Consider the following 27,340-nt stretch of genomic DNA (forward strand, 5'->3'; position numbering starts at 1 on the left):
TACTCGCATATATATGTATATGCTATTATATTTTACACACAAAAAATTATAACAACATTTCTATTGAGAGGCCCGTACTAGTCTTAAGTTCTTAATATATGTTATAGTGTTGGTTTCGTTTAGGGTTTTTCCTTTTAATTTGACTGTTATATTTATTTATTGTCTGTTAACAAAGTTAAGACCTTAAATTGGAATTTCAAAGTATATTTTACTACTCGCTTTTAATTGTTTATATTGCATTAAACTCAGGTGGTTGGAAATAATTTTGCACATTAATAGCCCTTTACGAATACAACAGAGAAACTGTGAAACATAACTGCAGCTAACTTCGTTGACTTTTAGACGTAAAAGATTTTTCACGCGATGTCTTCAACCTTCATTCGCACAGAAAATTTGCAAGAGTTTCTATTTGATTTCCAATTTTGATAAAAAATGTCTTAATATTTAGATTTAGAAGCATATAAAGCAAAAATTGAAGATAACTTTTATTTGAAAAGTTGTATATTCAGTGTAGTAATTGTGAATATTTGCCAGCGTGTCTCGCCCGGAAAGTAGAAGCGTGAGTGTACCGCCAGACAAAAGCTAAAATGTATTTGCTACAGCGTCACGCTTGCAAACTCAAAATGAATATGCTTAATTCATGCGTTATATTTCAATTGTTTAATAAGTCTGTATTGTTATTAGCAGATTCATCGTTAGTGGAATTTGGATCTACCAATTAGTTTTAGGTATAGTTTAAGACATGGAATTCCAGCAGCCTCCACCACTTCCACAAACTGATGTTTCCCAACCGCCACCACAATTGACAGCACCCTCGGCATTAGCTACAAATGCAACACTATTGCCATCTCAATCTGGTGGCGCCAATTCTTATGGCTCACATCACCGCAATCACTATCATCCACATCATGGCGGTGCCGGCAAACCGGGCCACCCATATTTTAAACCCTTCAATCCCGGTGGTTTTCAGAGGCCATTCGGCATGACACAGGATGATTTTGATGGCAAGCGTTTGCGAAAAAGTGTCATGCGTAAAACGGTTGATTACAACGCATCTATTGTAAAAGCATTAGAGGTAAATGTATAATATATTTGTTAACAACTTGTTTAACGTCTGAAAATTAAATGGTTTTTTTCGTCTTAGACGCGTTTATGGACACGTGATCAACGAGATCGACATGCGCCACAACCCGAAAGTATTTATGTACCCGAGCTTCTGCCACCGTCCAGTTACTTAGATAACCCGTCGAATGCAGTGACTACCCGCTTTGTAAAAACTGCCACAAATAAAATGCGTTGTCCTATTTTTACACTCGCCTGGACACCAGAAGGCAGACGTTTGGTCACCGGTGCCAGCTCAGGTGAATTCACTCTATGGAATGGATTGACTTTCAATTTTGAAACCATTTTGCAGGTTAGTGAAATAAAAATTATAGTGGAGAGAACTAAAAGTTCCAAAAGAAACAATCTTGATTTTGAGTTCGACTAGAAAAATTAATGACTTGCTAAAATTGTGAAAATTGTATGCAACTTTTTAGTAATACCAAAAGTTTTTAGAAACACATTGTAATCGACATTATTTTTGATGCTATTATTTTGACACAAACTAAGTATACATATATTTTTTTCTTAATCTTATAATTTTGCTGACTTTTATCATCACATCGAATGACTTTGTTGGATACGCGTTGAAATGAATGTAACTACTATATGCACCGATGATTTGCTCACAACAGGCACATGATGTTCCCGTACGTACAATGGTATGGTCCCACAATGACAGTTGGATGGTGACTGGCGATCACTCGGGCTATGTCAAATATTGGCAATCGAATATGAATAACGTGAAAATGTTTCAGGCACACAAGGAGGCGATTAGGGGAATAAGGTATAGCTTACTAATTCCAATACTATTCTACTTTTATTACTCGTACATGAAATTACGTTTACTACAAACACCACCACAGCTACAGTGCCCTCTCTTATTAGTGTACAATTTCTTAAAACTATATCTACTATTTCTGAATATCTCATTAAACACTTTAGTGCTCCCCTTAATATGTTTGAAACATTGCTATTTTTAACTTCAATTTGTTTGAGTAATACCTAACAGTAATAAAATATTTAGTTTGATTTCAATAAAGTATATCGAGTTTAACAAAATGTGCGATGAAATAAAAAGTATTAGGTATACGTTTTGCGACCTTGATGGTACGAACGCAAACGTTATATTTTTTGTGTATTTCGGAGAGGCACTGTTTAATTATAATTTTCTCTTTGATACGAGTAGTTGCTAAAACTTATTTGAATTTCATTGATACAAAATATTTTAACAATATAATATTGTTGTTGTTTGTTTGCTGTCGATAATATAAAAATAAAGAAATGAATGAGTGATACAATAAGCGTGCGTGTGCATGTGTTTGTGTGAATGTGAAAGTCGAGGTTTTGAAAATAAGCGTGACAGTTTTGACGTCTTCAAATGGAGGTAATTAATCAAAAAGATTATTAAAAGAAAAAATGTTGAGTAATGTTCAGGGATCACCGAGTGTATTTTTGGCACGAATAAACTATTTCATTAAAAGCCAACAAAAGTTATTACACAGCAGGTCGGCCCGTTTGTGAAACACTTCTAGGCATATACAACAAAATGTAGAAGTGAAGCTTGACCGAACACCTAATAAAGTATGTGTGTATGTGTCAAATGTATATAATATATACGTACATATGTGTATATAGCTACAGGAACAAAAATTAATGAAAATGAATAGCAACAATGAACAAAGTGAGGGACTTTGTTTTTGGAGGCAAGCATCTAAGCCATAACCTAACTTTTGTTAGTTGCATCGACCACAAGCAATTGAAACTCTTTTCTACTATTTTTGCTTGCTTAGTTTTTTGAGAATAAAAATCACAGCATTGACGTTTTTAATTTATTAATTTGGCGATAGGCTGAGTTGTTGTTGTTGTAGTAGTATAAACTTTCCCCATACATGTAGGGGAATGTTGTTGGAGTGACAGTCCTTGGCGGGGCATAAATTCGGGTCGTTCCAGTAACGCAGAACGGACTGTCGTGCGAACCAGACGGGGTGGGTTGTTATTGTAGCAGTTTACTAAGTCAGGTTAGTTCAAATAACCTGTGATATTTTCAAATGCGCGTTTTTTGGTTTTAGAGTAAAAGTGTGAAGGTGTGTAGAATAAGTTTTTCACCGAAATATACTAATTTAAGAAGTTTATATATCATTTCAAAGACAAATCCTTAAATTTAGAACATTAGAACGTTAGAAATTTGATGCGATTCATAATCTGGGTCACGATGACCGGGTTAATTTTCTATCACACTGATGATGGGTTAAAAAAACATTTTTCCTTAATAAATTTCGTTGAGTAAATGAAAGTTTTTTTTTTAATTAAATTGTGAACTTTCAGTACAGGCATCGATGAGAGAGTTACAAGGAGTAGGAATCAGTGAACCCGAGCATTCTTCAGGGCAGCTTCAGGGCGGCATTAAATTTAATTTGTGATATAGGCTTAAGCTGTGATATGTTAGAGTTGTTCGAAATGTTGACGTTTGAAGGAAATATTACTACCAAACCAGGTTGTATTTGCAGTTTGATATATATTTTATTGTGTTTTTTCGCTTTTGTATGGATGTATGTGCGATGTTGAATGTGTGTTTTTCTAAACTTTTATATATAGTATAAACTTTAATAATAGTAATATAGTCTTACTACGTATTTATTGGTAGGGATAAGGCGAATTTTGTTAATAAATAAATAAAGAAGACTTTGAGCCTTAAAAGTATATTTTTTTTTATTTCCATAAAAAATAATTTTGTTAACGTATCTAACCAATTACAAGAAAAATGTACAAGCAAATTACTATTGTTACCAAACATTTCTTTGAAATAAAGCGCAAACGACAACTTTTTTTCATACGATTCCTTAGCGTACAAATAAAGCAAAACAAATTCAGAAAAATAATTAAAAGTTGATTTTTTTATTCAATACTAAAAAATTGGAAATTTCAACATTTTTGCTGCGTTTTCCCTTCTCGTTCACAATTCCCGCCTGCCGCTTTGGTTTGTTGACAATTAATTGCAATAAAAAGAGGCAAAGCGTTGTTCACCTGCTTGAATGGGACACCCACACATTTGATCATTTGTCCACACGACAATTGCGTGACGTCGCTTAGGCAGCAATTTGTGTTTACTGTTGATTCCGAAGCACGCATAGAGAGGATAATTCTTTTTGTAGACAAAGTACAAAAAGTAAACAGAGTACAAAAATTAGGGTTCCTCTCGCATAACTTAATGATTTTGCAATGAAAATTGGTTTTAGGCCGCATGCGGAAACCCGGATAATGCGTACCAAATAAATAATAATATTTCACAAAGATTTTGCCTTTTTATTCCAAATGTGGGTTGGGTGTTTTTTTTTGTTTTTGTTCATTAAAACTCAATAAAAGATTTTTGCATAAAAATTCAATCGGACTTTTTATTACAATTTGACAAAATGTTTTTTAGGTATATTTTAATAGATTAAATAAAAAGTCAAAATACAGCTAATAAATAAAAGTGAACTGCAGTGATATTTTAATATATTATGGGAAGGCAGAAATTTGTGTTTCCACATATATTTTGAATTGGTTTTCGGGGATTTCAAGTGTGTAATCCTGAATTCAGCACTGATAAGTGAGCCATTTCTGCAGCGTCGCCCTTAATACAACTTTAAATGCAAAGGGAGTTTATTAATTTGTAATTACTAAGTTAACTTATTTGACAATCGTTAATATTTATTTACAAATAACAACATTGTAAGAATTATACGTAGGTCTGAATTATTCCTAACAAGTCCACGCAATAAAACACTAACCAATATTCACTTCACTCGAGCTGCATTTCGCCTATCACCGTGCGCAGTGAACGGACTGCTCGTATTTCAGCTTCGTAATTTGCTGTACCGTTATTGTAATTGTCAGTGCCTACAGATGCTCTCTTATTGTATACATGTGTGTGTAAAAGTGTCATCACAAAAAACAAAATAAAAATACATACATATAACGAATTTAATATAAATTAGCCCTAACCATAGTTATTTGTATATTAACATATTTTTAGTGGAGTAATTTTGAAAATAAATTCTTTTTTTTTCCTTTTGACTAATTTTTTATGTTTGGGTGCATAATCTAATTTTGCAATTAAAATAAATAAAAACAAATATATTCTTCCATTAAATATGCACAAAACATTGCTACGTAAAACAAAATTGAAAAAAAAATCGTCGCCTAACGCCTGCCTTCGACATTATCGTTTGACATCTTCTTTTTTCCTACGACTTCCAGTTTCAGTCCGACGGATAGTAAATTTGTGAGCTGCAGCGACGATGGCACATTGCGTATATGGGATTTTCTACGCTGTCAGGAGGAGCGCGTTTTGAGAGGTAATAAAATGTTAGATGTATAAAAGTAAATAAAAATAAATAATAGAAATTGCAACAGTATTGAGAAGTATAATAAGGATGCTAGCCCAATTTCCTAACGGCATTGATTGAAAATTTGTCCACCACAAAGTATCCAATTAGCAGAAATCCAAAGTAAATCATGTAAGAGTGGTTTAGTATGATTAGAAATTTGTCAAGCTTTTTTTTATTTTTGAATATTTTTTATTTTTAAAGTTTATTTTAATTTTTTTTATTATAATTTTTTTTTATTTAAATTTTTTTTTTTTTAATATTTTAATATTTTTTTAAATATTTTTATATATTTTTTTTATATTTTTATATTTTGTTTTAATATTTTTATATATTTTTTAATATTTTTATTTTTTTTTAATATTTTTATATTTTTTTGTTTTCAATATTTTTTTCCCCAATTTTTTTTATTTATTAAATTTTTACATAATAATAAATTATTAAATAAACTAAAGCAAATGCAGCGCTAGCAGCAGCGACTTTCGCCTTTTAAAAGTTGAAATGCATTACAAAGAGAGAAAGCCGAGTCGTCTTCGTTTTTTCCCCAGCGCAGCCACTGCAGACGTTTAAAACTGAAAATTTAGCTAAAATGATTTTGACAATGCGCTTATCGCTCCCTTAAACATAATGAAACTAAAATCTAAAGCTAAATCGAAACCTGAGCCTGAGCTTGGCACACAAGTTTAGTATGATTGAAATTAATAAATTAAATGCAGAGCCACTCGAAAATTTCTATTATTGCCCTTTTTAAGAAAATTTAGCGCATTTGCTCTTGTGAAATCTAAAACAAAATAATAAAATAAAAATACTCAGTCGCTTAAATATCTTTTTGTTTTATCCTACTTTTTACTTTCTCTCACATCCAGGACATGGCGCCGACGTCAAATGTGTGCATTGGCATCCACAAAAAGGACTGATTGTGTCGGGCAGTAAAGATAACCAGCAGCCCATAAAGTTGTGGGATCCAAAGAGCGGGAGCGCGCTGGCTACTCTGTAAGTCAATTGCAATGAATTACTTTAACCTGATCTTCATTGACTCCTTTCTTTGCCGCTAATCTAGTCATGCGCATAAGTCGACAGTGATGGATTTGAAATGGAACGACAACGGTAACTGGCTGGTTACTGCGTCACGTGACCATTTGCTCAAATTGTTCGATTTGCGCAATTTGCGCGAAGAGATGCAAGTATTTCGCGGTCACAAAAAGGAGGCCAGCTCAGTGTCGTGGCATCCGATACACGAGGGCCTCTTCTGTTCGGGTGGCTCTGATGGCTCGATACTGTTTTGGAATGTTGGGTAATTTGAGTGTACAAAACAGAATTTTATTTGTATCATTTAAAAAATGTTAATGTGTTTTTAGCACCGATAAGGAAATTGGCTGTGTAGAGACCGCACATGACAGCATCGTCTGGACACTAGCTTGGCACCCGTTGGGCCATATACTTTGCTCAGGTTCAAATGATCACACTATCAAGTTCTGGACACGTAACCGTCCCGGTGATTTGATGCGCGATAAGTATAATTTGAATACGCTGCCTGCGAGCTTAGCAGCGTTGGATGACTGTGAATATGGTGAGGATGCAGAGGCGTCTTTTTATTGTTTAGCGCTGAACGGCCAACTAATTTACTAACAAATATGCTTCCAGATGACGCTGTCATTCCCGGCATGGGTCCTGAGGATAAGGTCGAGTTTACCGAAAGTCTCACTGCCGATAAGGGATTCATTCCTGGCCTGGATTTGGATCCGTCGCGCTCAGGTGACAAGGATCGCGAGAAGAAAGTGCCCTACAGTAAGCCTATACCACGTAACTTCCAAGCACAATGGGCTGGCGCCCGTCGCTCTGATGAAAGCAGCTTTCACGACGAGCTGTCCATACGGGAGCCCAAAGACACTAGCGGCCTGTCGCACCAACAGATTAGTGAGAGCACTATTGAAGGAATGTTGGCCAGTGGCGTGCTGACCACCATGGATCCGCAGGCCATTGTTGGTCTACTCGTTTACAATCGCTTCATACGCGTTCATCCCGATTCGCGTGTAATGGTTGCCATACGGCAGGGGCCTGACTACTTGAATAAGTATATCGATGCAGGTAAATTAGACGAGTTGCGCGATGTGGTGCCGATTCGCGATCGTTCACGTTCGTTGTCGCCCACATTAGAGGGGCGTGAGAGCTCACCACCGTCGAAGCGCACACGCTTCGAACCGCGACAACATAGCGCCCAACTGGTGTGCGTACGCGAGCTGCTAAGTCTTAAGAAACCGTTTTTGCCTTGCTTGCTGCAGTTGAAATCTCAACAGGGGCCACAAAAGTCTGAGTTCTTGGATGATGCGCGCGATTCACCTCAGCCTCAGTCACAGCAGCAGCAGCAACAAAACTTTCAGCAACAACAGCATTATCAACAGCAGCAGCAACAGCAATCCCCAATGCAGCAAACGCAACAGAACCGACCTAGTCCATGGGCAGTGGGTCCGCCTTTCCAGCAGCAGCAGCAGCAACAACAACAACAACAACCGATGAATCCTTGGAGCGCACCGCTCTTGGCTGGTGGCTCAAATGGCGGTCCGAGCATGGTGCCGCCGCCTAATCAAAATGGCTATAATGGCAACAATGGACCCTATAATGGCCCAAGCTCGGGTTACAATGATGGCATGAATTATGGCGACAATAATATGTTCTCCAAAGGGGGTGGCGGCGGACCAGGTCCGGACGACAACAATGGCGGCATGCACATGAATAATATGAACATGAATAGCAACAACAACTACGGCAACAATCAGCGTCGCGGTAACCGTCGGGGCGGCGGCGCTGGTGGCGGCGGAGGTGGGCGTAACCGCGGTGGGCGGAACAATAACCGACGGTTTTAGAAAAAATAAAGATAAACAGAAAAGGTGTAAACTATTTCTGAATTATTACGCGGAGGTGAGACAAAAAACAAAATCAACTAAAGCTCACGCAGCGTTGGACGATTTTTCTTAGACTCTAAGTCCACCTTATGTAACAGTAGAACGAATGATATGGCCGCCAAAATCAACGGCTGACGGCCGGACATGCTGCTAAAGGGACAGACAAGCGTAGAAAATCAAATGTAGTTAAAAGTGTAAAATTTTTCCGGCGCACTTGATTCTTGGTTAGCATCCTGTTGCATATAGTGTAGGTATGTATGTAGTTTTTAAATGTTAAATGGATGTACACATGCACGTACGTCTTCATATGCCAATGCTACATAATATTTATAATATAAAATATAAAGATAATGTCATCACTGGAGTACATTTAAGATTTTTCATTAGTACGAGTATATTGAAAAAAATAAATAAAAATAAAAGAATCATTCTGTGATGTCTGCACAGATTTTCATAGACGCGTGTATACTAAGAAGAGAAAATATGACCGCTTTAGTGGAATGTAATAAATATATAACTTTGTATGTATGAGAAGATATGAAAGAAAAACTAAGCAATCATTGTTGTAAATTAATTTATAGCATATTTTGGTGTCCTTTGAAAGCATTCAAATTAAATTCTTATTTACTTTCTTTTTGTCAACTATTTCTCAAAGAAATCATTAAAAAAATGTATGTATAAATATGTGAACAAAGGAACAAATGCGTAGCTGAGCCTTTTATGTTTTCGGATTGAAATTGATTGTGGGAAATGAGTTGAATGATTGTTTTTTACACTTAAATATTTAATAAATTATTTGCGGGTCAAGCATGCACAAATGTACATATATTGAAAGTATCAAAAATTAGTTGTCGATTTCGTAGACTGATCGAGAGTATTAACGCCCACGAAGTCCACGGCGACCCTCTTCACCACCTAGACAAAGGAGTTTGCTCTTTTTCTTTATTGCCACTAAAGTACAAAATCGCAATAAGGTCCTCAATCGCTTGCCGACAGCACTTAAGGCAAAGACAAAGAAATGTTGCTATCGACATTTGAGGCAATAGGCCGACCGGTTTTAAACTATGCTGCGCCTGTCTGGTAGACTTGTCAAAACACTGTACTGATGTCCCCACTACAACATCTACATGACGAGGCCTATATGCTCCCTGTGAAGGACCATAATAAACTGCTCAGCAAGCAGTTCCTGTGAGGGTGTTACCGCTGGTCACACGCATGCAGACACCTGCTTGAGTCTGAGTCACCTCCCAGGCATGTCAGGTGGCAACTCCTTAACTACGCGGACGGGATCCAGGACAAAACAGACCGACAATTACTGGATCGGACAGTGTAAAGACAGACAATTAACAACATTCATCGGGAGACTCTTACCACCTTCTTAAACTACCGACCCCCGAATGCCGTCATCGAAGTCCAACCACCACCCATTGCAGACGAAGAGCTTCAACTTCCCCGAGAATACCGCGTAACTTGGCGCAATTACGTTCTGGATACTGTAGCAGGTTAAACTCCTAGCTATCCCGAATCGACCCCGACATACTAAACATATGTTCGGCATGTGAAGGCACCTCGCACGATACTAACCACCTCGTTTCCACGACAGTCGGTTCTACGTTACCGAAGCGACCCGGATTTATATCCGGCCAAAGACTGTCACTCCAGCAGCATTCTCCGTATGTAGGTAGGGGGAATGTTTATGCTGCTACAACAACAACAACAACAACACTAACCACCTTTTCACATGCCCCATCAAACTCACTCATCTAACACCCCTCTCGCTCTAGACCCAACCTGTCGAAACAGCAAGTTTCCTGGGCCTACAGTTAGATGAGCTAGACTAAGACGACCGGTGATTACACTACATTGACAGGACAAAGTTACAACAACAACAAAGTATTAAACCAATATATATATATATAATTGGCGCGTATACCCTTTTTGGGTGTTTAGCCGAGCTCCTCCTCCTATTTGTGGTGTGCGTCTTGATGTTGTTCCACAAATGGAGGGACCTACAGTTTAAAGCCGACTCCGAACGGTAGATATTTTTATGAGGAGCTTTTTCATGGCAGAAATACTCTCGGAGGTTTGTCACTGCTTGCTGAGGAGCGACCGCTATTAGAAAAATGTTTTTCTTCATTTTGGTCTTTCATCGAGATTCGAACCTACGTTCTCTCTGAATTCCGAATGGTAGTCACACACCAACCCATTCGGCAACTGCGGCCGATAGCCGGTGCTATATTACCAGAACGGCTGGAATTTTCAGCTAACTGGGGACTGACATGTCAACAGCATTCCTCGAAAATGTAAGGGGAATGTTCACCCATATACCGTTACAACCAATCGAGGGCGAGAACTGTACACAGCTAACTTATACTCGTCAACAGATGACATCACTGGTGTTAATGCTGGTGTTCAAGTCGATGAAGTGTTCTACTACATCAATTTATGGCATACCACAATTCTACATTTTTTTATGAGACTGCATTCTGATGTATGAGGGTCCTTCGAGAAGTCGTAGAGATGGCACCACTGGCACGTATTGAGATTATGTTTAGTTAGTAACATATCTTGTAAGATCACACACCAAATTTCAATCGGATCGGCCAATTTCTTTGTGTTTGGCATTTGTTTGAATCGAGGAAGTCGAGTAATTTTCCTTTTCCATGACATCAACGCACCGACTCACGCTTTAGCAGTTGTGGTCGCAAAATTAATGGAAATAGGGTCCCAAATCGTTTCAAATCCCCTCTATTATCCAGATTTGGCTCCCTCTGACTACTATTTGTTCCCCATTTTGAAGAAATTAACAAATCATTTCAGACTTCGACTAATCCTATTATTCGGAAAAAAGGTTTACCCCAAACAATTAAGTAGTTTTTTATTTTTGTACGGATCTTTCAAACGACCCTCATAATTTTCTGCGCTGGACACGTAACTGGTGTCTGAAAATGTCTATATCACGTCATTGACATGCTTTTATGGGTTTTAACCTCCACTTACCTGAAAGACTGATGTGTCGAGGACTGAAACTTTCCTTCAAATTAAAACTTGAATTTTTATAATAAGGAAAATTAAATAAATAAAATGAACCTTGGCCTACTTAAACCAAATATGGTTAACCACAGCTTTGACATAAGTTTAGGATGTAGTCTTTGGTACGTCAGCTTTTTAAGAAAATCAGTGGCAAGCAATCCCCAAAACACAGGAGAATTTTACGCCACCTTTCTCAAATCCGGATATAAAAGCTGACTGGCAGCTACTGGAAAACCGATCAAGCGGTGATTTTCAGAACTTAACATTTTTGAGCTGTAGTCCATCATATTGGATCAGTCACTTTGAATTTAGAGAAATAGCGCTCGGATTTGTAATCAGCGATCCCAAACCCCCGAGCTCAGGCAAGAATTACCAGATTTTGCTATCCGCGATGGTGAAAAATCAAATTGTGGGAGTAACTTTGGCTGCCATGTCACATAGGACTCGGCAGCAGAATTATGCTTGCTCATTTAAGTTTTGCCGTTGCCTGCAAAGGGGCGACAGCTATTAGAAAAGACTTCTTCTTAATTTTGGTGCTTCGCCGGGATTCGAACCTACGGTCATTCTGAATTCCGAATGGTACTCACGTACCAACCCATTCGGCTACTGCGGCCGAAGAGTCTAGATTGTGTTAATTTGTTTTGTATATTACCAGCACAACTCAGTTTTTTCGTAAACAAACTGTTGTTGTGACCCATGTGACGTCAGTCGATTATTTCAAGCTCGCTGAGAGTCGGTTAATGGTCTGATCTTTCTGCCTCTCTTTTAGGGTCTTTTCAATATTTGGCGTGTTCCGAATTCCAGTCACTAGGTCCGCATTCTTAATTTTAAAAGAAATTGTCTCAGTTTTAATATCTTCTGGCCGGACATAAATCCGGGTATAAAAAGATAAATATGCCAGATCCTTACTAGCTCTATCTAGTAAAGAAAACAGAACTATCGCAAGTATACTGACAGGCCACAATTTGCTATGAATTTCGCAATGAACTGGAAGGGAGGGAAACTTTAGAACAGCTTCTGTGTTCTTCCTCTGCATTAGATAGAGCATGAATACGATACTTAGGAGCTTTAAAATGTATCTCGGGATTAGAGTTTCAGAGTTTACTTAGATTCGTAAAAGACTACGTTACCGGAACGATCCGGATTTACTATACATCCGGCCAAGGACTGTCACTCCAGCAGCACTCCCCGTACATGTATGGGAAATGTTTTTGATGCTACAACAACCAATAGGTCTACGTTCCCACGACAGTCGGTTCTACGTAACCGGAACGACCCGGATTTACTATACATCCGGCCAAGGACTTTCACTTCAGCAGCATTCCCTGTACATGTATGGGGAATGTTTATGCTGCTACAACAACAACAAGGTATATGTGATGACTTTCAGCCAGCCAGGTCAACCTAACCTAAAAAGTCGAATACCACACATCATTGAAAAGTTAGAAAAATTGTTTTCTAATAGCAATCGCCCTTCGGCAAGCAATGGCAATCCTCCGAGCGCATTTTTGCCATGAAAAAGCTCCTCATAAGAAACCTTTTGCCATTCGGAGGCAGCATAAAACTGTTGGCTCTTCCATTTGGAATCCCACAAAGGGTATAAGCGCCTATAATATATGTATATACAAGTGAAAGTAACGAATTTTTAACTTAATACTATACATACTTACGCATTAGGAGCTCCATGCGTTGCAGTCAACCTTGGATTTTTGACCTAATGTGGTTTATCACTTCACCAAACACTAACAAATGTGAAATAACAGCAACAAAATTAAGTAAAATCGTTTCCGATGGAAGTTAAGGCATTTCCGCGATTAGTAAGTGAAATTTCCGCATTTTCCAAATTAGGTTTTTAGTAATTGTTGTTTTTGCAACTTTCTTTTTTTTACTTAACCTTCAAAATTTAATATGTAAAACTAAACTCTCATTTTAAATACATATAATAATATATGGTTTGAAGTAATTTACTGTGGTCTAAGAAGTCTACTCTGCAGTTATCAGATTTAAGTGACACATACATATACATAGCTGTATCTTTCTTTAAATTTTAGTTAATGTTATTATGTGTGGGACTTTTTTTTAACAATTACAATTATAACTAATTATATCTCAATAAATAACTTCGACGCATTTAATACGCATCAGCTTCGCGTTCGTATGAATTGCGCCTTGAATGAGACGAGTGGTATGAATGTGTGCGCACGCGTTCCCTGCTCTGACTGCGCTCTGCCTGCTCGTCTGCTTTACTAGCTGCGGGCGAGCTGACTGCAGTTCCAGTACAGCCGTTTTTTGGAATAGAATTCGTATCCTTCATATCGTTTTCAGAACTAGTCACAATCGCATTCGCCACATCTGTGCTGGCAGCATTCGTTGGATTGTGTTTGCAGTGGCGGAAGTTTTCCTTTATTACGCGCTCTTCTTGCCGCATGCGATCCTGGGTGACCTTTTCGATTGTGCGCTTCATTTCTTCAGCTGAACGGACTAGTTTATCAGTTTCCAGCACAATGTGTCGTTTCATCGGGAATCGTTCTCCACGTCGTGACCAGGAGCGTTTCGAGCGTGTGCGCGATCGCGATTTGGATCTCGAGCGAGATGAATCGGATGTGGAGTATGAACGACGTGTAGATACAAGTTTCTTATTGGCGCGTGGTTGCGTCGGACTCTTTGTACGTGACCTACGCGACTTGGAATCCTCACGACTGCGCGAAGTACGTCTTGTTTTCGATTTAGAATTAGATCGGGAGCGCGTGTAAGAACGCGAACGTGCACGGCGCTCCGAGCGTGATCGACTACGCGTACGACGCTGTCTGGAACGTGAATGAGAAGGCGTACGACTACGAGAACGACTTCGCGAACGAGAACGTGAGCGACTGCGTTTAGAGTAGTGCCGTTTACGTGAACGTGAGCGTGAGTGGGACCGAGAGTAGGAGCGGCTCCGTGAACGATTTCTGAAATAACGCAGCTTTATTGGTTTTATGTAAACTTTGCATGCAGCTTAGTTAAGTTACCTGGAGCGTGAATATGATTCTTTACGATAATCGCCGTCGTCGTACTGTTCGTCTTCATAACTATTTTTGTAGCTGTTGTAGTATGAAGTATCGTAAGAGCCTCTGCCGCGTCCCCGACCACCACGTCCCCTTCCTCGTATACGCGGTGCATAGCCACGATAGTTCACGGAAACTGGAAAGGGAGTGGGCGCTCGGTAAAGCGCAGACATGCCCCCAAACACGGGTGGTACATAGGGAAACATAGAAAACGATTTCATCCATTCGCTGGCCGCTTCAGGTGGATAGCCCGGTGGCAAAGTTCCTGGGGTAGCGCCACCAGCAGCGGCTAGTGCTGCCACAGCTTTGAAGGGATTTAACGGATTCAGACCGACAGCAGGTATTGCAGGCACATTGCTGGCTTCGGTGGGAGCTACAGTGGTTTTCTGTTTTGCCTTCTCCTCATCAACATCGGAGCTTTCAGATCGGCGAGATCTACCGCTTTTCAAAAGTCCCATTAATGGAGTTTTAGTTTTTATTTCTTCCACTTTCTTTTTCTGCTCGGTGAGCAGTTTTTCGGTGGCCAACTTATACTTTTCGACCAGCCGACCACGCATATCAGTTTTGGGCGCTTGATTATTACCATGTTTAGAGTACTTGCCCTCATGTTTCAGCTAGAGGAGTATAGAAAAATGGTGTTTTTATTAAAAACAAAAAAGTAATACAACAAAAAAACAATAAAAAACAAATATTAAAAAAAAAAAAAAATAAAAAAAAAACAAGTAAATTAAAAAAAAAAAAAAATTAAATACATCAAAATATATTAAGATATTAAAAACATTAAAACAAAAACAAAAAACATTAAAAAAAAAAAACAAATATTAAATACATTAAAAAAACTAATATAAAAAACATAAAAAAAAAAACAAATATTAAAAACATTAAAAAAACAAAAAAAAATTAAACAAAAAAAAAACAAATATTAAATACACCAAAAAATATTAAAAAACATTAAAACAAAAAAAAAAAACATTAAAAAACAAAACCAATATTAAAGACATTAAAAAAAAACACAAATATTAAAAACAAAAAAAATATTAAAAATATATATTAAATACTTAAAAAACAAAAAATTTAATACATCAAAAAAAAAATATTATATTCATTACAAAAGAAACAAACACTAAAAACATAAAAGAACACAAATATTAAAACCAATAAAAAAGCAAATATTAAAAGCATTAATTACGAAAAAATATTTAAAGCATAAAATAAAAACAACAAATATTAAAAGCTTTATTTAAGAAAAACATATCAAAAGCATTTTTAAAACAAAAAAAAAAAAAACAAAAAATATTAAAAGTCTTATTAAAAAACAAAACAAATAGCATACACATTTTACGAAAAAAAATTTATTTACTTTGATGCGGTTGAATAGCTGCTCCAATATGCGTATACTCTCCAGTTTTCTTTGCGCTATCATTAACTTCCGTTCCTCGATGCGTATCTTCTGTGAGATTTCAATTTGGCCCCTCTCTTGTATTTTCTTCAGGTGTTTCTCCTTGCGTTTCTCTTCTCGTTCGCGTTGCTTCTCTAATTCAGCTAATTTTAATTGCTCTTCTTTTTGCCTGTAATTTTTTTTAATTCGCTACTCTTCTTTCTATTGAGCTTACAGCATAATTTGTTTTCAGTTCTACTGACATTTTACGTGGCTTCCCAAAGTTCTTAAGCTTAATTTTATGATAGAACTTGTATACGGAAAATAATTTCTATAGTAATATAAGCGTATTTGAAGATAACAGCAAATGAGAAAACAATTCTCAATTGATGCACTTCATTTACACAAAATGTTACCAAAATAAAAAAATGCATATTTTAAAACGAAACCTTGAACGAATGCAAACCTTTCATGCTCTTGTCTTTCAATCTCCTCCTTCTTTTTCTTTTCCAGCTCCTCTTCTTCGCTTTGTGCCTTCTGTATTAGACGCTTACGCACCCGTTCCCGACGCTGAATCTGTGCATCGCTGAGATGTTTTGTTTTGTCAAAAACAACGCTAATATTGATGGTTTGTGTTTTGTCTACAAATTTCCGCACCAATTTCATGCCGCGAAACTCATCCATGGCGCGTACAAACCCCATGTATTCGTCAAATTGTACATAACTTGAGATAATTATTTTATTATTGGTATTTTCTTTACCTGGTGAGCTACTTACGCTTCGAAGAGCACGCCATGCTCGTAGCTGAATGTCTTCATGCCATTGATGTCGGTGTTCATTTTATTGCGGTAAGGATCGCATATTGGTATATCAACACAACGTACGCTGCCGAACTTCTCGAAAATGCGTTTGAAGATGCTTTCGCTCGGCTTCACGTTATCGTCGTTTTCCATATGTCTGGGGCAGAACCATCGTATTGGCAAATGTGTTAGATGTATGGTGTCTGGGCGTTCGCCCGCCTTCATCTCATCCATATTGCTGGCATCACGAAAGAATGAGTCCCAATCGTGTCGCGTAGGAAAGTCATCTTTTGGTTCCGTTGCGCGCACCCGAAACGATTCACTAAAGCCAGATAAACGCAGTGACACTCCATCTAGACGAGAAATGGCACTGCGCAACCGTGTGCGATCTTCTAATTCAGCTTCGAAACGTATAAACTCCAATGTGCTTTTTGATGTCTTAAATTATTTTAGTATTAAATGTCAAAAAAAGGTTAAGCAAAATCTATATAAATAATTTTACGCACTTTCAAAACGAAGAATTTGTCTGGCTTCAACGCGGCGCTTAATTTCTCCATTAAATCCAAATGAGAAATGGATTTGCCCGTTTTATTAACGGGTAGTGACACTGATATCGTCATCTTGGCCAGCGGCTTGAGATATAAACTATGTGGCAGATAAAGCGGCACACAGTCTGATACATTTTGTATATTCTGAATTTCGGTCATTTTTAAACAAATGTTTTTGAATTATCAATTAGTTGTTTTTAATTGAACGAAGTTAAACGATATTTAATTGTGTAAATTACATGAAGAGACATTAGCTCGTGGGAAAAAGAAATATTAGTATATGAAATTATCTAAAAATTGCTGAAAATGCACTTTGATAAAAAGAAATATCCTAGCAACGACACACAAAATTTGATTATTAATTCTGTTAAAATGTTCGCGGAAATTCTTATGAAAATCAGGAGGCTGCCATAATGATCTAGACCTTATTATACTAAAGAGGAAAAAAAAAGTAAATGCTAGATATGAATATTTAACAAAACACAACGACTTCTGATCTCCTTAGCGACTCTTTGATTCTAAATTGAATTATTTGCGGAATATACGCGTAATCACGACTTTTGCATTAAAATATTGCAAGGTGAAAATGCTGAAGTGAAAATAACAACGTTGCGTAAATTTCCACATTGAAATGAAGGAAATTAAGAGAACGGCCCACAGAGAACGTAAAATAAAAATTTCTTTCCAACAATAGGGTGATTGAGAAATTTATATTTAGGTGGCTTTGAAAACTAAAAAAACCGTGAGAATAACGTTCCATCAAATAGTAAAGGTGTGGGTAAAACATAAAAACTTACCCTGCAAGAGAATGCTGAGCACTTTCGTCAAAAATTTCAACACATTTACAAGCATTTTATAAGTGTATAATACATGCCAGCCGGTCGCCGTAGCCGAATGCGTTGGTGCGTGACTACCATTCGGAATTCACAGAGAGAACGTCGGTTCGAATCTCGGTGAAAACACCAAAATGAAGACATAAAAATATCTGGTCACTCCATTTGTGGAACAACATCAAGACGCACACCACAAATGGGAGGAGGAGCTCGGTCAAACACCCAAAAAGGGTGTACGCGCCAATTATAAAGGGGTTTTCAATTCGCGCGGGTTGATTTTGGCGCCCTGTGGCAGCCATTTTGTTTTGGTGACATCTGTCAAATCTTTTGTTTATTATTTAGTTGTTTATGCCAAATCATCATGGCAAGTTACACGATTGAACAGCACGTTCAAATGATAAATCTTTATGATCAAAATGAGTGTTCATTAACGCAAACGTTGCGCGCATTGCGCCCATTTTTCGGTAGACGTGGTGGCCCTTCCCATTTCTTATGGCCCATATTGAACCATATGGACCTAGACGACATCTAGTTCCAGCAGGACGGCGCTACGTGCCACACAGCAAACGCCATTTCATTCCATTTCAACATCTACCCGCTCTTATTGAAAAACCCTTTATATATATATAATACATGCCAATTAGCAGAACGGCATACACAACTTTTTTTATTGGGGAAATCAAATATTTCATTTGATATTCCTTTCCCCTTGTCGGCGTGAATTCTATCTCTCTTTTACCAATAGCAATTTCATATAAGTGAAAAATATATCTAAAATGACAAGGCAATTCATTTGTATGCTTATAATTTGGCTGCTCTGAAAAACGTACTAGTGTGAAATTTTGTTATGTTCGTTGTGTGGTCCCCCTAACCAAATGAGTAGGTGCTTGGCTAACATTTGAAAATGCGTAAGTTCGAATCTCCGTGTATGAAACACCGAATGTATATGTAAGAGTTTTCTAATGAATACAAAAAAATATTAATTTTGTATATTTCTAAATAAAACATTTTATGATAACGAAAATGAGGAGAGTTTTGCCATCAGTGCTGATTACTTTTTGATAACAAAAATGGGAAGTTTGATTATTGGTGCTGAGAAGTTTGTGATGCCGACAGTGAGAAGTTTAGTTGCGAACAGTTATTATATTGTAAGAATGAAACTTTCGTAACATTCGATTGATCTGTGTTCAAGTTTTTTTTTTTTTTTTTTTTTTTTTTTTTTTTTTTTTTTTGTCGGGACAACGAGCAAGTGCAGCATTGAAATGAATAAAATTCACTATAAAAATGGTGAAAATTTGGCAGAGACGGTGCGTAAAACTCGAAGATTTTTGGGTCATCGTGAAGCATATTGTCGGACTGCAATACAGAAATTGGTGAAAAAATTCGAGCTGTTGGGACAAGTTAGCGATGTGAAGAATAATACCCGTGCACGTCGCTCAAGAACAGCCGAAAAAATTGCTGTTGTAGACAAAAGTGTTGAAGAAAACCCAGGTTTTTCCACTCCTCGTCGTTCTTTAGAATTAGACATTCCACAAATCCGTATTTTGGGTAAAGATTGGGGTCTTAAGGCTTATAAAGTCCAGTTAACACTAGAACTCAAGCCGGGCGATCATCAACAACGTCGTGTCTTTGCTGATTGGGTCGTTGAAATGCATGAAAATGATCCGAAATTCCATCCAAAAATCATCTTGAGTGATGAGGCCCATTTCCACTTCGATGGCTTCGTCAACAAGCAAAATTGTCGGATCTGGGGCTCAGAAAATCCAAGAGTTATTGTTGAAGAGTCTCTCTATCCTCAACGTGTAACTGTTTGGTGCTGTTTATAGTCCGGCGGAGTTATTGGACCTTACTTTTTCGAAAATGAAGCTGGAGCAACAGTTACGGTGAATAGATTGCGCTATCGAGAGAGGATTAACAATTTTTTATGGCCGGAATTGGATGGTATTGATCTGGACAACGTTTATTTTCAACAAGACGGCGCTACGTGCCACACAAGCAACAAAACCATTGATCTTTTACGGGAATAACACCTCTTATTGGAAACCCCTTTATAATCGGCGCGTACATCCTTTGTTATTTGTTTAGCCGGGTAAATTTTTTTTATTAAGAGTTTTTTCATGGCAGAAATGCACTCGGATGTTTGCGGGCACACGGTTTAGAAAAAACCGTTTCAATCCATTATTTCTCATGCCCATAGTGAGTTTCGAATGGTAGTTCCAAACCCATTCGGCTGTTATAGAAATATATCTTAGTACATTTTAAATATGAAATCAAGAAATTTTACACTACTTCCTGGTTTTTGATACTCTGAAAGAAGCACTGTTTAACGGTTATAGGGTGGTGACCTGGTAGGAAATCGAAATGTGGATAAATATTTTTTAAGCTTTTTCAAAAAAAAAAAAAAAAAAATTTAATGCGTCCTTGATAATAAAGATAACCGTTAACAAAAATAAATTTGTTGCTGAAAAGTTCAGCAAATAAGGCCACAACTGGCAAATAAAATTTTTCAATTTTATTTTTCCCCTTTTGAAGTCAACGTCTTTTTAAAAATGTCCAAAAAACCTCTTGAGTTCATTAAAATTCCATTCAGCGTTTATTGTTTGCCTGAAATAAAAGCAGACATTACATAAATTCAAAGCCGCTGTACGCACTTACAGGCCCGCTGCAGCTGGACATACAAACAAGGCAAATAAAAGAATGATGCTATGCGCTGAGTGACAGCGGGAAAACTTTATAACATTTGCATTGGAATGCAAAGTAGTCAGCTCGGTTACATGAGCTCGAAAAAGCTTACTTATTTACGATACACAAAGAGCAAGTAAAGTTTAAAAAAATTTACAACGAGTAATCCTTCGTACGTAAGGTTCTTTTCAATGGGCGGCCATTAATTTGAAGATAAGAATGGAAGAGTGTGGTGTTGTACAATGAGTGCAAGTGTCTTTTGGTGTAGGAGTTATACAACTTTTTCTCTTGATTGTTGTTATTGTTATTATAGGAACATAACTAAACTCCAAGAATGATATAATACAAGATTAGGGCTTGCCAAAGGCCGTGACGTCAGAACAGAAGGGAGAAATAAACGAAAAGAAGAGGAATAATAAGCAAAAGTAAGTTAAAAAAAGAGGTTGTCTGTAAAGTCGGTTTACTGACGATAGTTTAACGTGACAACGTCATAAGAAAATACTGATGTAATGGTTGCAATTTTCAAAACAAAATTTTAATTTTATATGTTTGACAGATATTTTGTATGGATATAGAGAAGGAGGTAAATGGAATCGCAATGGATTAGGTCAACACATTTACACAAACGTGAAAAATGACGACACATTTATCAAATTTATGAAAGATATGTTTAATTTCGATTGTGCATCAGACGTTAATAAGTCAACAACACGAAGAGGCACCGTCATCGATTTGACTTTTTCGAGAAACATTACACTCGAAACACTCCCTTTCATATTTCCTACTTTTCCTCTCATCGTCCTATTCTCAACAGAGAAATGGTTCATTACCATGCACACAGGAAGAAGGCATATGCAAATACAAGTATGTGAATTTATATACCTACATATGCGCATATACATACATATATATGCTCACTCAAGTAGGAGAGAGCCAGATGTCGAACGTTGCCGAATGCGGGGGCCGATTGTGCTCTTTGTCGTTCGCTCCGCGCTATCGCTTGCAGTTCAAGCAAGGTAACGACACATTTTTTCGTGCGTGCAGCCGGCTAAATCGAATTATAAGACGTTATCGAGTCAAATCCACGAATGAAAAAAACTGCATTTGAATCCTTCATTATCATTCCTGCTGTCACAATTTAGTACGCGGAACTTATTTTTTATTATTTAGTTTAATTTGAAATCAAAATATTCATTAATTGATTCACAAACAATTCACTAAGTGATTCCTGTGTTGACGTCACCCCAATGTCAAATTCGCCAAGAGCAAACTAGCGGTTTGCGGATGGTGTCACGTTTATATTCTTATATATTATACATCGAGGTAAGAGAATATCAAAATTCTTCATGATGAATGTCATTGCATGGAAGGAAGCTGCGGAAAAACCTGCTTTGCTTTAACTACGTGGGCCGTTTGAAAAGTACATGCAAATCCAGAGAAATGGCACTACGAGGTTATGTTTGATTAGTAACATCTCTTCAAAGAATACACACCAACTTTCAGCCAGATCGATCTATTTTTTTGTGTTTGACATTCGTTTGAATCGAAGATGTCTAGTGATTTTCCTTTTCCATCACGGCAACGCAAATGCTTACGCCTCATCAGTTGTAGTCGCAAAATTAATGGAGATAGGATGCCAACTCGTTTCACATCCCCCCTATTCTCCAGATGTGGCTCCCTTGGACTACTATTTGATCCCCAATTTGAAGAAATGGCTGATGGGAAAAAGATTTCATTCAAACGGTGAGTTGACTGCAAAGACGAATGACTATTTTTCTGACTTGAACAAATTCTAATATTTTGAAGGGACCAATAAATTAGAAGAGCGTTGGACGAAGTGTATAAGCTTAAAAAGAGATTATGTCGAAAGAAAAAAGTTGTATCCCAAACAATTTTCAAACGACATTCATATCTGGGAGATATGCAATCAGCAGTCTTTAAAATACAGTAGTCGTCATAATTGTGGGGTATATGGCGGGCGACATCATACCCTAATTCACATGGCTAGTGAGAAGTATGAAGCATTCTTCTCAGTTCTTGCCATCCCTGCTGGGGCATAGGGCCTCAAGTATGAAGTGTGATTTGCATTTATTATTTATTCTTAATCGTAGCTTTATAGTTAAATTATGAAGTCGGTTAAGGTGTTAAGAAGTTAGAGCGACTACTATTAGCATAATCAACGGGTACTGCCTGGTGGGTACTGCGCTTGGGGCTCCCTCTTATGATCTCTGTCGCAGCGGCAGGAACGAGCAGCAAGTGGAGGGTGTTGGACATTTTCTCAACCACTGTCTCGCTTTTGCCAGAACACAACCTCGCTGTCTAAACTGTTACTTCTTTGGATGCCTGGTAGGCTTAAAATTCGCAGTCGTCCCCAATATTTCATCGTTTATTATAGAGGCGATGTGGTTTCACAACATTGGAAATTAGAGGGTGAGACTTGAGCATAAACAAATGGTATCACAGTGGGCCCCTAAGTGGGCCACTTTACGCTAACCTAACTTACTTCAGCCATTTTTATAGGATGAGTTAGTTATTTAGAATCTTAATGAATCAAAAATCTCTGGCTATATTTCTATAGGAAAGAACAGTACCGACGCTTGGCCTTCATTTCACACGTATTCATACACTCGTCCAATCAGTCCGTTGTTCAGTTGACAACGAAGCAAAATGCGTGAAGACTGTGTTTATTTTTTTTTTATATATCACCACTACAATCTCAGTTTTTTGGTAAAAACCCATGGCGAAAAGATTTTTATAGCTTTTCTACCTAGCAGGCCGTTATTCGGCTCTGAGCGAATTTGACAGATATGCCGACGTCATTCGTTTTGTGTTTCACTAAGCTAAAGCTTAATTTTGTGAAACACAAAACGAATGACGTAAATCCAAAGTTCCCCTCAAAAAACATACCTAACGAGCAAACCTGGTATCTATCATCCTTGTGAAAAACAGCTGCCATGACCCCAAGGCGAATTTATTACAGGTGACAGCAAACACATATAAGTAAAACCCTACATGTATTTGTTGTTGCGTTTGGTCCAACCATCACGTCAAAATCAGCAAGCAAATGTAAACATACGAATGTAAGCATACCAATACATACAAACAAAGCATATCATTTTGACGTAAGCCACACCTACGGTGAAAAATTCAGCTGGGTGAATGCTGTCACCTTAATAAATCCACCTTGCATGACCCCAGCCACGTTAGTCAATCAATTGGTTCTTTTAAATTCGTTGAGAGCCGGTTAACGGTACAATTTTTTTTCCTCATGCTAAGTACTCGCATACAGCAGCATTCCCTGTTACAACAAAAATAACGATATTCACACCAACAAATCACAAGAAAAAAAAAACAAATCAGCTGCTATAGTGAAATCTCCTTAAGCGGATTTGCTTTGCTTCTGGCATCAAAATAAAATTAAAACCATTTTGGACCATTTGGTTCCATGAGGAACCGTGTTCGCTGTGATCAGTTAGTCAATCGATAAAAGATAAATTAAAATTTTTTATTTAAACTTAAAGTTTTTTTGAAGTGAAACTTCTTTAGGCGCGTCGGGGGCCCCAAGGCAGATTGAAAATAGGCGAGTGAAACGGTAAGTTCGGAGCGTTACCGAAATCCGTCAAATGGGCGGGGCCAAGGAGCAGCTGCTCCTTCCCACTCTCGCCTATTGCAAATGAGTGCTGTGTGTGAGTATCAGATAAAGCGCCGATTGAATGTGTGTAAGCGGGAAAGCAATAAGAAACTGCTGTGAAGTAAATAGATGGTAGGTATGGAGGAGACGAAGCGATACAATGAGTGCGTTTGCCAAACGAGTGACGATAGTTGAAGTAGAAGGTTGTAAAATGACATTTCAACCGTTTCGGTGATCAAAGCAAATTGATTAACGCGCCAAAAGTAGGCAAAAAATACCATTGGAAGTGCAAAGAAATGTCAGCGTCAAGTGCAACACTGCACCCAAGTGTCAAATTTGAAGCTAATAAGGACAAAAGTAAATATATTAGTACAAATTTATGTGGAGTGATATAGAAAAAAAATATGAAAACCTGAATTTAACACGAGAGAGGGGGGAGAGATCTAAACCGGGGCTCCCATGCATGGAACAACCAACTTAGAAGTTTCACTTCTACCGTGCGTGAGTCTGACAGACCCTAGTTTTTTTAAAACCATCGAACTGTCATATTAAAGGTACCCTGTACAAAAAATTAGTTGAATAGTGAAACAGTACTACAGGGAGCCACAACTAAGTTAATTTTTTAATGATTGAAAGCCTATTTGGGCAAACTGTTTGCACAAAACTCCCCAATTTGCGCAAGCTCACAAAAATTTAAATTCAAATTATTTGCAGTCTCGCATATACATATGTATATTGAGCAAAAAGAAATACAAACACATTTTTACTGAACCATCAACAGTAACCTGTAAATTTAACAAGAAGCAGGCAATAATTTTACTGCCTACCAGCAAATTTACCAATGGCCAAATACATACATACGTACGTGTATTTTAGTAATATTCCTATGGTGTGGATGTTGGGCGGTGCGCGCGCTCAGCGTCGCTCATCAATGCTCCAAGCGCCTATTCATACATACATACTATACATACATGCATACTTAGGCATCCACTATCAACAGTTATCGGTAATAGTGACTGCTAAGCTACTCCACTGAACAAGTGAACTACACGAATTGGCTGATGTGCATACCTGTATACAACTATACATACACACACCCACACACACGTGGCATAAGCAACGCGTTCACGTTCGCCCATTTCACGTTTGTATTGCCGTGAGGCCGATGTCTTATCCGTTGGATGAGTCGTTGACAGCCTGTCGTTGTTTTTATTTTTGTTGTTGCTGCTGCTGCTGGATAAAGCACTACTTGCTGTTGGCTCTTATTGCTGGTGCTGCTGCTGCTGCTGCGGCAGCAATATTTAACTATTGTTTTTGCTTTTGTTGCGTTTAGCTCTCGTCTGTGAAATTCGCATATAAAACCGTTGCTTGATTGTAGCACCAACTTCAGTTGATCGCTGCCAGTGTTGTCGAACGGTTGTTGTTTAACGCTAATATTTAGGTAACAATTTTCTAAACATTCACTATAAACGCTTCGCTTAAGCTTTTTCACTCTATATTTGATTGGGGTTGGTGCTCCAAGAAGTGCGTGCTGATTCTATACTTCTATACATGTGCGTGTGTAGGTGCACATATGCGCGCGCTGCTGTTTAACAGTTAAAATATTCCGAATTTGAACATTTGTCAACAAATTTGTTTAAACAAAAAGCGCAAAAGAGAAACAAAGTTATAAAAATCTAAAAAAAAAGCCACCGCAAAGATAAAACAGAATAAAAAAAGTAATTAAATATTTAGACAAGCAAAGGCGACGGTTGTGGTTGTAACAAAATTGCAAACTGTGCGCGCAGAAGTAAATTGGCAAAGTTTTTGCATTGAAACATTGAAACAAATAAAAAAGTGAATAACTTAAAACTAAAAATAGCACAAACAATAACAAAAAACTATTATACATAGAATTCATTACAGCTATTGCGTGATTTCACATTAATACATTTTATTAATTACTGCTAATCCGCATAAACAATTTTTTTTACAGTTTCGCGCTAAGAAATATCTACGAATTTAATTTTTTTTGTGTGGCGTATTGCATTTAAAGGCAGCAGCAGTGTTCGACCGCAATTCATAAGCGAACAAACATGCAGACCGTAATTAAGTAAGTCTCAAATCTCAATTTTTACAATTTTCAAATTTTTATAATTTTTTTTTAATTCTGTCTGATTTCGATTTTAATTGCGCGCGGCAAGTAAAAACTTCAGACTCTCACCTACACACATACCTGTGTAAATATTTCGTACCTTTTGCGCCTCGTCGCTCAACTGCAAGCGCGCTCACAACAGCCCAGTGCCAAATGAATTGTGTTAATACATATTAAGTAATTTTCTTGATTTTAGCGTTTTTGCCACCGCTGGGCTTTTGGTTTTGCCGCTCTTTTTTTGTTGCAAAACAAAAGAAAAATAAAACAAAAAAAAGTTCAAGGTTTAAAAGTGAAAACAAAAATGTCTCTAGTTAAATATAATTTAATTGCTAACACCAGCGACTCACGCGAGTGAAGGCGTGCAGTGCGGACGGCTGGTTTGTAATGCAGAAATCAAATGCAGAAAAATTTAAAACTTTTTGCTAGTCTAAGCAAATATTGGCATTTTTAGGTAGACAAACAAAATTGTTTACAACAGGCACTGGAGCTGTGTAAAATATTTTTTACAGGGCGTTAAAAAAATTAAAAATTAAAATGACTATGGCACAGGGACCTATTGACAAGGTTTGACAATTTATTTGTTTCTTATTTAATTTTAGCACTTTTCTTTATGAAAATAAAGGGGGATTTTTTAGGAGCTATAGTAGAGTTTTTCAAAAAAACACACGTAAAATTCAGAAAATGCATACAATTTTTATTTAAATCGATAGTACAGTCCATATATTTTAATGTTTGAAGATCTTTTCATGCAAATGTTGACCGCGACTGCGCTTCAAATGGTCCATCCGCTTAGTCCAATTTGGGCATACTCTTTCCAATGTTTCGGCCGGTATCTCACATATATGTAAATGCTTTAATGTTGTCTTTCAATGCGCTAATTGAA

At 37.5% G+C, this 27,340-nt stretch overlaps 3 protein-coding genes across 5 annotated transcripts in view; 2 read left to right on the forward strand and 1 right to left on the reverse strand.

Annotated features, from left to right (window-relative positions):
* Positions 1-296: 296 nt before the first annotated feature.
* Positions 297-9,196, forward strand: LOC128864858 (pre-mRNA 3' end processing protein WDR33). 2 transcript variants are annotated; one of them, XM_054104623.1, is made up of 9 exons: positions 297-559; positions 685-1,075; positions 1,145-1,414; positions 1,737-1,888; positions 5,344-5,441; positions 6,338-6,464; positions 6,532-6,765; positions 6,830-7,041; positions 7,116-9,196. In XM_054104623.1, exons 2-9 carry the CDS (start codon positions 743-745, stop codon positions 8,333-8,335), a joined length of 2,646 nt encoding a protein of 881 aa, XP_053960598.1. In that variant the 5' UTR covers positions 297-559; positions 685-742; the 3' UTR covers positions 8,336-9,196. The 2 variants fall into 2 exon arrangements, with proteins under 2 accessions (XP_053960598.1, XP_053960594.1); XM_054104619.1 differs by having other exon boundaries at positions 299-559; positions 688-1,075.
* A 4,232-nt stretch (positions 9,197-13,428) lies between these two features.
* On the reverse strand, positions 13,429-17,803 carry LOC128864872 (A-kinase anchor protein 17A). 2 transcript variants are annotated; one of them, XM_054104641.1, is made up of 7 exons: positions 17,602-17,803; positions 17,136-17,321; positions 16,607-17,067; positions 16,296-16,553; positions 15,812-16,019; positions 14,416-15,065; positions 13,429-14,355 (listed from the first exon to the last, which is right to left on the reverse strand). In XM_054104641.1, the coding sequence occupies exons 2-7, from the start codon at positions 17,247-17,249 to the stop codon at positions 13,539-13,541; spliced, it is 2,508 nt and encodes an 835-aa protein (XP_053960616.1). In that variant the 5' UTR covers positions 17,250-17,321; positions 17,602-17,803; the 3' UTR covers positions 13,429-13,538. The 2 variants fall into 2 exon arrangements, with proteins under 2 accessions (XP_053960616.1, XP_053960607.1); XM_054104632.1 differs by having other exon boundaries at positions 17,136-17,803.
* Positions 17,804-25,662: 7,859 nt separating this feature from the next.
* Positions 25,663-27,340, forward strand: part of LOC128864889 (neprilysin-2) — a 93,483-nt gene continuing 91,805 nt past the window's right edge. Inside the window, exons 1-2 of the mRNA XM_054104658.1 lie at positions 25,663-25,764; positions 26,299-26,415. Coding sequence (XP_053960633.1) covers positions 26,399-26,415 — 17 coding nt within the window. The 5' untranslated portion in view covers positions 25,663-25,764; positions 26,299-26,398. The remainder of the gene's footprint in view (positions 25,765-26,298; positions 26,416-27,340) is intronic.

Source organism: Anastrepha ludens, chromosome 2, assembly GCF_028408465.1.
Source record: "Anastrepha ludens isolate Willacy chromosome 2, idAnaLude1.1, whole genome shotgun sequence".
NCBI classification, from domain to species: Eukaryota; Metazoa; Arthropoda; class Insecta; order Diptera; family Tephritidae; genus Anastrepha; species Anastrepha ludens.